Source organism: Vigna umbellata, chromosome 5, assembly GCF_029865625.1.
Source record: "Vigna umbellata cultivar VRB3 chromosome 5, Vumbellata_1.0, whole genome shotgun sequence".
NCBI classification, from domain to species: Eukaryota; Viridiplantae; Streptophyta; class Magnoliopsida; order Fabales; family Fabaceae; genus Vigna; species Vigna umbellata.
The window spans coordinates 53,723,276-53,736,053 of record NC_142169.1 but is presented as its reverse complement, the minus strand read 5'-3'; the positions used below and the strand labels follow the sequence as shown (position 1 = coordinate 53,736,053).

At 45.4% G+C, this 12,778-nt stretch overlaps 1 protein-coding gene across 1 annotated transcript; it reads right to left on the bottom strand.

Annotated features, from left to right (window-relative positions):
- Nucleotides 1-3,952: 3,952 nt before the first annotated feature.
- On the bottom strand, nucleotides 3,953-11,378 carry LOC148198617 (uncharacterized). Its single transcript, XM_088115878.1, has 4 exons — nucleotides 11,283-11,378; nucleotides 11,166-11,227; nucleotides 4,762-5,512; nucleotides 3,953-4,021 (listed from the first exon to the last, which is right to left on the bottom strand). Exons 1-4 carry the CDS (start codon nucleotides 11,376-11,378, stop codon nucleotides 3,953-3,955), a joined length of 978 nt encoding a protein of 325 aa, XP_087972004.1.
- Nucleotides 11,379-12,778: the final 1,400 nt, after the last annotated feature.

The window sequence follows — 12,778 nt, the reverse complement described above, 5'->3', positions numbered from 1 at the left end:
CAAGGCTTACCGTCTAACTCCTCCTCGATGAAGTGGCAATATGCTGGCTCTGCATGGCTTTTCATTTTGATTTTTGGTAATTCTGCATCTTGATCAACCTCAAACATTGACGACAAGGTGGCCAGTGAGTCTGCTAATTGATTATCTTCTCGAGGTATATGGTTAAATGTGATGGAATCGAAATACTCCATTAATCCCCTGATGTAAGCTTGGTAGGGAATTAATTTTGTATCCCTAGTTTCCCATTCTCCTTTCAGTTGATGGATGACCAAAGCCGAATCTCCATACACATCCAGAATTTTTGCCTTAGACTCAATTGCTGCTCGAATACCCATGGCACAGGCTTCATATTCAGCGATGTTATTTGTGCAGCTAAAACACAACCTTGCCGTCATTGGTATATACTGACGCTCTGGGGAGATAAGCACTGCCCCTATTCCATGTCCCATCACATTCGAGGCTCCGTCGAATAACACCGTCCATGCTTTTTCGTTTCGGTCTTCTTTGTTCTCTTCGAATAGAGCCATGATATCCTCATCAGGAAATTCAGGTTGCATTGGTTGATAATCACAAAGGGGTTGATGAGCCAGGTATTCTGCTAGTGCGCTACCCTTGACAGATTTTTGAGTGACATATACGATGTCGTACTCTGACAATAGCATCTGCCATCGAGCTATCCTTCCAGTAAGAGCAGGCTTTTCAAAAATATACTTGATAGGATCCATCTTGGATATCAACCATGTAGAATGACTCAACATGTATTGCCTTAAACGATGAGCGGCCCACGCCAATGCGCAGCAAGTCCGCTCTAACGATGAATATCGTTGTTCGCAGTCTGTGAACTTCTTGCTCAAGTAATATATAGCGTGCTCTCTTTTGCCATCCTCATCATGCTGACCCAACACACAACCCATTGACTTGTCCAATACAGTCAAATACAAAATGAGTGGCCTTCCTGGTTCTGGTGGACGTAATACAGGAGGGTTTTGTAAGTATTGTTTGACTCTCTCAAAAGCGGCCTGACAATCCTCATTCCACACCACAGCCTGATTCTTTCGTAACAACTTGAACAGTGGTTCACAAGTAGCAGTTAAGTGGGAGATGAATCTAGCGATGTAATTCAATCTACCCAAAAACCCTCGAACTTCTTTTTCCGTTTTAGGCGCAGGCATTTCCATTATCGCTCGCACTTTATCTGGATCCACCTCTATCCCCCTCTGGCTGACAATAAAGCCCAACAATTTCCCGGATTTCACTCCAAATGTACATTTGGCGGGATTCAGCCTAAGCTTATACTTCCTCAATCTCTCGAATAACTTTCTCAAGTTGAGGACGTGTTCTTCTTCTGATTCGGACTTCGCGATCATGTCGTCCACATAAACTTCAATCTCCTTGTGCATCATATCATGGAAAAGTGCCACCATCGCCCTTTGATATGTTGCCCCAGCATTCTTGAGTCCAAAAGACATCACTTTATAACAAAATGTGCCCCACAATGTAATAAAAGTAGTCTTTTCCATATCTTCTGGCGCCATCTTGATCTGGTTATACCCCGAAAAACCATCCATGAACGAAAACAGTGAATACTTGGCTGTATTATCAACCAGGGTGTCGATGTGTGGTAATGGGAAATTGTCCTTTGGGCTTGCGCGATTCAAATCTCGATAATCGACACACATCCGAACTTTACCATCCTTCTTAGGCACCGGTACAATGTTTGCTACCCATTCTGGGTATCTCGCCACAGCTAGAAACCCTGCATCGAATTGCTTCTGTACCTCCTCCTTGATCTTCAAGGACATTTCCGATTTCATCCTTCTTAGCTTTTGCTTTACCGGTGGGCATTCCGGCTTGAGCGGGAGCTTGTGTTGTACAATATCTGTATCGAGGCCTGGCATGTCATTGTAAGACCAAGCAAACACATCCCTGAACTCCCTCAATAAGTCACGCAATTTTTCTTTCACTTCTGCTTTCATGGCTGTACCGATCTTCACCTCCTTTACCTCATCCCCATTCCCTAAATTGAGTACTTCAACATCTTCCTGGTGAGGTTTCATCTCCTTACACTCTTGTTCCACTAGTCTCAACAGTTCAGGAGGGGGTTCCGGGTCATCATCACAATCATCTTCCGTATTATTGACGGGGCGCCCAAAATCAGGAATATCAACATAATTACTTTCAAAACATTCATTGTCATATCTGCATTATTTGAGTTTATGAAAAGGAAATAAATAAACGAAAAACGACGAGGAATGCAAAATGATGATAAAACACAAACAAACACACTTTGATTATCGCGCTGAGCATAACAAACTAAAAACGTCAACCCGTAAGTCATGAATCCTAAAGCCCCGGGTAAAGCTATAGGATTAATTAAAGTTATTACATCTTATTCAAATTAAGCATCACGGGCAAATCCAGCATCTCCCAGTTGTCGAGTCGTGCATCCGGGGAGCAGGCCCACACGAAACTGGAACCTTCCGATCCATCTTCATCTCCCACAGCTGCTATGTGGCCAGTGTTAACCCAACCAGCACTGCGAAAGCTCTCCTTGAGGTCACAGATACGAATTCTTCCCACTTTGGGCTCCCGTCTTTCCATCCGAGCCAAACTGCGCTCCCTCCTTTCTTCTATCAGCCTTCTCCTATCCTCCTTGGTGGGCTTGTATCCCAGGCCATACCTATTCTTGTTCTCGACGACCTCCAGAGGGAATGCTCGCCCCTGTCCATACCTACCCAAACCTTTCCCATGCATGTAACCTTCTTTTAACATGACTTTGGCCATCATGATAGAAGCACGCGACAGATGTGGACTGATCGCGAATGGCTCCACGTAGGTGTTTCCCACGATCTCCAGAGATTGGAAAGTTGCCTCGAGAGCTTCCTCAGCTACTTCAATATAACGGGAGGATGATGGTCCGCTCACGAGGAGGTCCTCCTCTCCTGATACTATCACCAGCTTGTCTCCCATAACATACTTCAGCTTTTGGTGTAGTGTGGAAGGCACAACTCCTGCAGAATGGATCCACGGGCGACCCAACAAACAGCTATAAGCCGGGAGGATGTCCATGACTTGGAATGTCACTTGAAAGACACAAGGACCGACTTGAACGGGCAATTCAATTTCTCCCATCACTACCCTTTTACTGCCGTCAAATGCCCTCACAATCATAGAGCTCGGCTTCATATGCATTCCATCACAGGGGAGCTTCTCCAATGTCGATTTTGGCATGACGTTCAGAGAGGAGCCATTGTCCACCAAGACACGCGCTATAACGTGATCTAAACATTTCACAGAGACATGAAGAGCCTTGTTATGACCTCTCCCCTCAACAGGTATCTCTTCATCAGTGAATGTGAGGTAATTATTAGCAACGATGTTGCCAACAATGCCCTCGAACTTGTTCAGAGAAATACCTTGTTCTACATGAGCCTCACTGAGTATCTTCATCAACAACTTTCGGTGCGAGGCAGAGTGCATGAGTAATTCTAGCAAGGAGATCCGGGCAGGCATGCGATTCAACTGTTCCACCACTTTGTACTCACTCTGTTGTATGAACTTTAGGAATTCACCAACTTCTTCTTCAGATATTTCCCTCTTCTCCTCTGTGTCGGGGGTCTCCTCGGCCTCCACGTTCTTCCCCCTCAAGAACTCCTTTGCCTTTGCAGCCATTGATGCTTCCCTATCCTTGGTTCTTTCTCTCGCCAATTCTGGTGGTGTAAAGATTCGACCACTTCTGGTCATTCCACCAATGCCTGATATGTTTTCCACAGTCGGATTTGCATATTCTCCCTCGTCTAATGCAGTTGCCCCATATCTCCATGGGACGGCTTTCTCGTTCTTATAAGGGAAAGGAGTTGGCACTCGGATGACCACAGACGGATTTCCTTCAGTTACCAGTGCAGGGGTGGTCCTAGTAAAATGGATCACCAAAGGTTCGGGTAGAGTCACATCAGATTCTCCCCCAATTTGTGAAAATACTTCCTCCTCTCTGACCTTGCGGCACACTTGCATCAGATTTCTATCAAGTAAGTCTTGTAGAAAAATCTCAAATTCCATACATTCCTCAATAGAGTGCCCGGCCTCCGGATGGAGTGCGCACGCTATACCCAGATCATAATCGCCCTTCACTAGGCCCTTCTTCAACAAAGCTTCAAAGATAAACCTCTTAGAACTTCGGATTTCGCCCACATCCCTTATCAGATCATGGTTTCCAACCTCGACGGCGTTCGTCGAGGAACTCCCGTGCCCGGACAATGGATTAGTATTGACGTTGGGCTGGTCCTCTTGAAACTTTAACCAACCCGAATCTATCAGAGCCTGAACTTTGTATTTGAGAGCCATACATCCTTCGGTCGAGTGGCCAACGCCTCCTGCATGATAACTACACCTGGCATTCGCGTCATAACCCCTAGGATACGGCGGCTGTACCGGCTTCATCGGACAAATGGCGACCAGACCCTTTTTGACTAGGTTAGGTAACAATTCAGTGTAGGTCATAGGGATTGGGGTGAACCTAACAAATTGATTTCCCCTTGGGTTGTTGTTGTGACCCACATTCAGATTTGGGCCCATGTTTGCGACCGGTCTTTCAGCTTCGGTTGGGATACGCTGCGGTGGATAATACGCTTGTTGTTGTTGAGGCCTAGCTTGGTGAACAAACGTGGTGTTAGCAGCATAAGGAGGTGGGTTTAAGTATGGTCGATAATTAGGATTGGGAGCTCGTCCTCTCCATGCAGGCATTACCGACGCAGCATGTACCTCCCCCTCTTTTTTCTTCCCCTGATTGAAACTGGGCTTTTTGTAGTTTGTAGCTGCAGGTGGGCCATATGCTATCTTCCCGTTTTTCAATCCAATTTCTATCCTCTCACCAATGATGATGGTGTCAGCAAAATTGACAGATACATTTCCAACCATATGCTCATAAAACGGCGGTTGGAGTGTGTTTACGAACATCGACACCATCTCTTTGTCAAACAACGGCGGCTCAACTTGCGCAGCCAACTCTCTCCATCGTTGGGCATACTCTTTGAAAGTTTCATTGTCCTTTTTTGTCATATTCTGCAGCTGCAGACGGTCTGGAGCAACATGAGTATTGTATACATATTGCTTTACGAAGGCATCAGCTAGATCCGCCCAACAACGAATTCGGTATGGCTCCAGGTGGGTGTACCAGTTCAATGCCACCCCAGCCAAACTTTCCTGGAAAACGTGGATGAGTAGCTGCTCATCATGAGCATACGCAGCCATCTTTCTGCAGTACATGGTCACATGGCTTTTAGGGCAAGTGTTACCCCTATATTTTTCAAACTCCGGCGCCTTGAACTTAGGCGGGATTTTCAAGCGCGGAACCAAACTCAATCGGGCCGCATCTCCAAACCCGTAGCTCTCAACTCCTTCAACAACTCTCAACCTCGCCTCCAGACTTTCCAACCTACCCGTAGCTCCAACGAGGCTACCGAATCCCCCAACCACCGTGGCGTGTGGTGCAGCTTCGGCTGAAAAATCCTCCCTAGCAACCACAGGCGGTACTGGGGTCACCCGAATTCCATCAGTGGTGTTGGTCTCATTCATTCCCGTGCCCACCATGGGAGCCGACACTAAGACAGGTCCCTGAGTGCCGATCGGTGGTATATTGACAGTCGCGGGAAACGAGAATGAAGCGTGCTCAGCTTCTGAGTACTCTCCTACAGGAGGAGCGTAACCCGGAGGTAAACCATACGGTGGGAAAGGAACAGAGTGGCTCGCAGCGTTGAACATTGGAGGATAAGGGTGAGCATTCCCCCCAACATGCGTAGATGAAGACTCTCCAGCAGTCTTCATGGATTCAAGCGTCGCCAAGATCTGGCCGATCTGGTCCTTCAACTGGCCAACATCCGTTTTGAGAGACTCCTGTGACTCCTCCCAGCTTGCCATGGCTTTTGAGTTTGCCCGGGTCCGGTAGGGATGTCGTGGAAATTTGGTCGTCGTTTTTTCTCACGCGTACTGCTTTATTATTTTAATTAATTAGATGGAAATGAAACATGCTGAACAAAAGAAAAGATGATGCATGCTAGTAATAGGGGGAAATCACAATATTGTAATGACATCACTGATGGAAATTAACACAAGCAGATGCTAAACAGCATCCCACACCTTTTCATTTAAAAGGAAACAAGTTCATTACATTTCTTACAGGAAACAAATCATAAAGATCCCTAAATACATCAATTCCTATCCCGAGTGATGAGGGATTTCATCTCGTCTATCAACTGTTTACAGTGATTAATAAAAAGCTCTATCTCTACTGGTGGGCTATAAAAGTGGGTACTCGCTTAAGCTTCCGACACCATTCTGGGGATGTCTTCAATTGCCCCATTTGCCAAAGCAGCCAACTGAGAGAAGCTTTCCTTCCAATGCTTTACGGCCGTTTCTTGCTCTGCGATGTGCTCTTTCATCCGCTTTATCAAGGCCTGATGCCTTTCTCCAAATTCCATCGACCTCCATCGCTCCTCCTGCTCCTCGATGTAATCCTCCATCTGCTTTAACATGGCTCGATATTCCCCTTCAGCCTCTGCCAGCTTCCAGCGCTCCTGATTCAACTCCGCTTCAAATGATGTAGCCATTTCCTTCATTTGATGCCCCGATTCTTGTACTTGGACTTGCGCTTCCCTTAGTCTTTTTAGGGCTTCCCTTTTATCCCTCTTGGCTTCTTCATAGAGTTGTTTCCACTGTCTGCCCTCTTCTAGAGCCACATTCTTCTCATTCACCCTCATGGATAACTCCTTACTTGCGGCCGCAAGATCCTGTTTTACTCGGAATGTATAATCTCTCTCTGCCTTCTGGCTTTTGACAATGTTTTCATAAGCCCGTGACTTTTCTTCGTTATCATTCCTCATATCCACAAAATCATTGCGAGCTTTCTGTAATTCATTTTCCAACCTAGCATTCCTCACCCTCAATTTCTCCACCTCAGCCTTCAGCTGTTTCACCTCTTCACTTTCTGGGGCTTGGGATGTTCCTTCACTCGCCGATTGATCATTGATGGGCTTGAAAGGCAACTTGACTTCTCTTACCCTCTCCAGAATCCAGGTATGATAACTAACCCTGCTATCCATCACTCCACTCCTCAAGTCCTTCTCTGCTCGCACCACATTTTCCCAGGCACTTCTGACTCTCCTCAACATTTCAGTACAATGTCCGTCCTCATAGTAGATGAAGAAGGCTGTGAGATAATCTGGTGAAGGCGCTCCCTTCATAGGATATCCGAACTGTCTCTGGACCAAAACAGGGTTGTAATTAATACAATACCTAGCGCCTATGAGAGGTATGTTAGGGAAGTTGCCACAATGTTGGATAGATGGTTTAGTCTCAAGCCAAGGAAGGCGCCATTTTACGTTTCCTTCTCTCAAACCGGCAAAGAAAGGAGCCCACCCATTACCTCCTTGATGCGACAGATTCTCAGGTGAACTCCTAACATCGATTACCCCCTTAAATACTCGTGCCGTCATCCACGCATATAACGCCGGCAAACAACAAAGAATCTTCTTCCCTTTTCTCTCATGGCAAAAACTCATAGTCCCATACACATCTGCGAGGACTGCTGTTACGGGGTTTTCTGATCTTGTCTTTTTTGCCACGAAGACATCAATAGCAGTGTAATCTACAAAGTCTTCCAGCTTGGGAAACAGGACAATGCCAAACACAGTGAGGGCTAGTACATCCATAAAGGTCTCCCATTCTTCCCTATCCCCCAGGTCGTGCAAATATTGTTCAAGGTAACCTTGTGTCAGCCCCCGAATTTGATGTCTCGTTATCAACCGGTTCTCCAATTCATTGGGCTGTAATTTCATTATAACAGCAAGGGTAGAAACAGAGGCATGATGCTCCAAGTGCTGATATGGCTTGGTACCGTCTAATGGCAAGCCCAGAATATGCTCAAATTCTTCTACAGTTGGTGCCAGCTGGAAGTCCTGGAAGGTAAAACATCTCAGGGGAGAATCATAATACTGAGCTAGAGCTGTAATAGCGGGCAACTGTACTTTCACCTCCATTAAACTCAACAAATTCCCATATTTCCTCCCGAAGGCTTCTCTCTGTATGGTCTTGAGTCTTCGGCCTAAATTTATCAACCCGGTCAAATTTCCAACATGTGTCCTTAGGCTAGACTTCTTTCTTAAAATGGCGGAGTTGGTATGCAGTGTAGCATCAGATCTGGTGTCAACATCCATCTTGTGTGAAGTCAAGTGTATACCTGTGATTTCCCCTAAAACCAACATGTTACTAAATGATGCATGAATATGATGCATGATAATAAAACAACACGATGAATCAAATGCATGCATGGTATGAAAATGCAATAACATAATTTTCGAAAGAGAACGAACAGCGTGAGGATTACAAGAATACACGTTTCTCCCTTTGTGCCCTAATAAAGGTTCAATGGCTTGGATTCGATGTCAAGTATATGCAATCTCACAAGGATGGTCTCCTGAACCTAGAGGTCAATGGTCACTAGAGCTATGGCCCCCTTCATAGCATCTCCACAACAGTCGAGTAATCAACTAGATGAGGAGACACAAGTGAAGAGAACAAACTCTAGCTGGAGTTCTCACGATAGCCAGACAGGAAGTACATCCCAGAATGACACCGCTACACAACTCCTCTAATTCTAAGTTACGCTCAGACCCGGGTATAGGGCCCCACTCATGATATGCACAAAGTGTGTGTGTGAAGGGAGAATGCAATGCATACCCAAACCCTCACCTGCAAAACAACCAGAAAAATTCCCAGGCAGATATAAACATGTTTTCTACCCTAGGGTTCCATATTCAACAATTCACATGCAGTTATTCCAACTATCAAACACAAATAAAGAAAAAAAACGGGGGAAGAAAAACACAAAGAAAAATCGTGTCAAATTCGTGCATCTAATTAAATGGCCTGACTCTCGAGTCCCCAGTGGAGTCGCCATCTGTCGCAACCGGAATCGCGACGGGACGACGATCCAAATAGAAATCGGGTTTTGAAAAGAGATTTGGAGTCGCCACCATAGTTTATTATGGAAAACTACGGAAAAACCATAAAACGAAAAAAGCACAGTCCGCGAAAACCAGATTCTGGGTTCGGGAGTCGGTTACGCGTGGGGAAGGTGTTAGCACCCCACAACGCCTGCCCTAAGGCAGTACCTTTAACTAAATGCACAAATATGATGTGATTTTCAAAATGTTTAACTATCCCCTAAAATAAAATTCTAAAATAAACAAAACATATTTTTTAGTTTTTTGGGCCCGACAAGGATTGACCTTGCTCCTACGTATTCTCATTCAAAATGAGAAATCAGGGTTACGTAGTTCTTTTTGAAAAAGTTTGAGAGATTTGTTTGAGAAAAAGATTTGTTTGAGAAAATGATTACGGATAAATTTGGATTTTTGGGAAAGTGAACCTGACAAGGGCTAGCCTTGCTCCTACGTATCTCCACTTTCGATGGAGAATCAAGGGTTACGTAGTTCTGGGTAGCAAGACTATTTGTTGTTTAAAATTGTTGATGTTTTCGGGGTTTTTTTTTTTGAAGATTTTATACCTTTTTTTTTGTATTTTGTTTAAGAAAGAGAAAAGGTTGTTAGCACAAGGACGATGCGTGCGATCACACATGTGCATAAACCTTTAAAACATATTTTTGGTTAATTTTACTTAAGGAAAAGAAAAGGTTTTTAGCACAAGGACGATGCGTGCGATCACACATGTGCCTAAACCTTTAAAACATATTTTTTGTAATTTTAATTAAGAAAGCGAAAAGGTTTTTAGCACAAGGACGATGCGTGCGATCACACATGTGCCTAAACCTTCAAAACATATTTTTTGTAATTTTAATTATGAAAGATAAAAGGTTTTTAGCACAAGGACAATGCGTGCGATCACACATGTGCCTAAACCTTCAAAACGTATTTTGATAAATTCCTTTATTTAAATTGTAAATATTGCATTATTAAATATTTTAGGATAGGTAGATATCTAGAATAAGTAGATAGAACAAAATAAAAATGAAAATAAAAATAAAAGAAATAAATAAAATGAATGAGATAAGATAGACAAAAATAAGTGAAATAGAATAAAATAAAATAAGGAAAACAAACAAATAAAAAATAACGAGCGTTGGGGGATCATGAGCGGACGTTGGGAAAGGGCTGAATGACGAGCGCTCGTTGGGGACGAGCGCTCGGTTTGGAGTTGAATGACGAGCGCTCGTTGGGACGAGCGTTCGTTGGGGACGAACGTTCGTTGGGAAAGGGTTGAATGACGAGCGCTCGTTGGGGACGAGCGTTCGGTTTGGAGTTGGATGACGAGCGCTCGCTGGGACGAGCGTTCGTTGTTGGCGAACGTTCGTTGCGAAAGGGTTGAATGACGAGCGCTCGTTGGGGACGAGCGTTCGGTTTGGAGTTGAATGACGAGCGCTCGCTGGGACGAGCGTTCGTTGTTGGCGTTGAATGACGAGCGCTCGCTGGGACGAGCGCTCATTGTTGGCGAGCGTTCGGTTAGGAGTTGGTCACCAAATGGTCCGTCCAAGAAGTGGACGGACAGACGTTCGTTGAGGAGGTAGGGGACGAACGTTCTAAAAAGGCTGAATGACGAGCGCTCGTTGGGGACGAGCGTTCGGTCAGGAGTTGAATGACGAGCGCTCGTTGGATCGAGCGTTCGTTGTTGTCGTTGAATGACGAGCGTTCGCTGTGTACGAGCGTTCGTTGTTGGCGAGCGTTCGGTTGGGAGTTGGTCACCAAATGGTCCGTCCAAGAAGTGGACGGACAGACGTTCGTTGAGGAGGTAGGGGACGAACGTTCTAAAAAGGCTGAATGACGAGCGCTCGTTGGGGACGAGCGTTCGGTCAGGAGTTGAATGACGAGCGCTCGTTGGGGACGAGCGTTCGGTCAGGAGTTGAATGACGAGCGCTCGTTGGATCGAGCGTTCGTTGTTGTCGTTGAATGACGAGCGTTCGCTGTGTACGAGCGTTCGTTGTTGGCGAGCGTTCGGTTGGGAGTTGGTCACCAAATGGTCCGTCCAAGAAGTGGACGGACAGACGTTCGTTGAGGAGGTAGGGGACGAACGTTCTAAAAAGGCTTAACGTGCGTTATTTTTGGGCTTGGCCCACCCGGCTGATTTCTAACCTAGAATTCCTTTAGGGGTTCTACCTTCCCATTTCATTCCCAACACTCATACTCAGCTCCAGAGATCCAAGGTCGCTCTCCACTCGCTGTCGGTGTGCTCACGCCTTAGTCAGAACTGACCGCAGCTCCGACGACTTCCACCAGTCCTGACACCGCCGGCGACAGCAAGTGTTCTCGAAACCAAACGGCGGCCACGGCGTTACTGCTTCCAGCCCCCGCTGCACGCCCAAGCTCCATCCGACTGGCAGCTGCGAGCCACCGGAGCCGTCGCCGGTCGAGGCGAAATCTCTCCTCCTCCGTTTGAGATTAGAACTTGCAGCCGACGATTATTCCCATACCCCTCTGATATCTATTTTCTGTTTTGGGTGCTGAGATGAGTTTAAGTGATGGGAAACATGGTTGAGGTTAGAAACCGAGTGAGTTCTTCTCTGTTTTTCAGGTATTGAACCAGATGGAGGACAAAATGAAAGATGAATGGATATTGAGGGAGACGATTCAATGGGCGAGTGAAAATGATGGTCATGAGGATAAAAAGAGATCAATTTTGTTGAGAGATGATTATTGAATGTTCTTTCGAGCTTCAGGGGTTCAAATCCTTTGCTGGTGATGATGATTGGAAATGAAGGGAGGCTTGAAGGCTTAGTCCCCGGTCTATGAAAAATGGGAGTGGAAGGAGAAGGTGACTGGAAGGGTGTTGGTGGTAGCCGTGAGTGTCAAGATATGGCCATGGGTGAATTTGGATGGTGAAGGGAGTATCTGACGAATGAATAGCGGCATCAACGGTGTTTTTTTTGAGCGGTGATAGGTGTAGTGGATGATGGGTTATGTTTGTTGGGGTGTTCGAAAGGGATGAAGATGAAAGGGGTGAAGATATGGGAACGGAGAGAGCGGTCCCTCTCTTCAGTGAGGGTGGATGATGGATGAAGATTGGGTGACTGAGAATGGAGTTTGAAGTCCAGGTCCTGGAGATCCAGAGTTGGAGGTGAAAACGAAGAGGGAAGGGATGAAAGTGTGCAATAAGAATCTAGGAAGGAGAATGTGGAAGACTCACCACAGACATATTCAAGCAAAACGAAATAAGCATAAAAGGCAGTATAATGCAGTAAGCGTATATGACCACACAAGTGAAGTGAGCAAGGTGCTTACCTCTCGGAGCTCTACTGGCTGCTGCTAGCTACGTGTATCCGCTGGCCTTTGTCAAATGGTGGATCCCCTACGGCTGGATGATGATCGGAGATGAAAACCCCAGAAGCTGTCTGAAATCCTCCTCTTTTTTTGCCTCCTTCAAACTCTCCTCTCTTTTCTGTCCGAAACCAGAAAAATCCCCTTCTCTCTACTCTCTGTGCTCTTTGCAATTCTCTCCGTGTTTGTCTTTTGTGCCATTCTCTGTACCAAAATCGTACACCCAAATCGCGCCTCTGCCATCACCGCCACTCTGCAGAAAACGGTTTCTTGCTTTTCTGTTCCCCACGTTCCAGCCAACCTCCCTTTCTTTTTCAAATCTTTTTCTTATATTTTTCCTTTACTTAATACTAAAATGAAAATAGAATAAAAATAAAAGCAATAACTAAATAGTAAAATTTTAAAATAAAAATAACGTAAGAAAAATATATATACATATATATGGAGAAAAATAA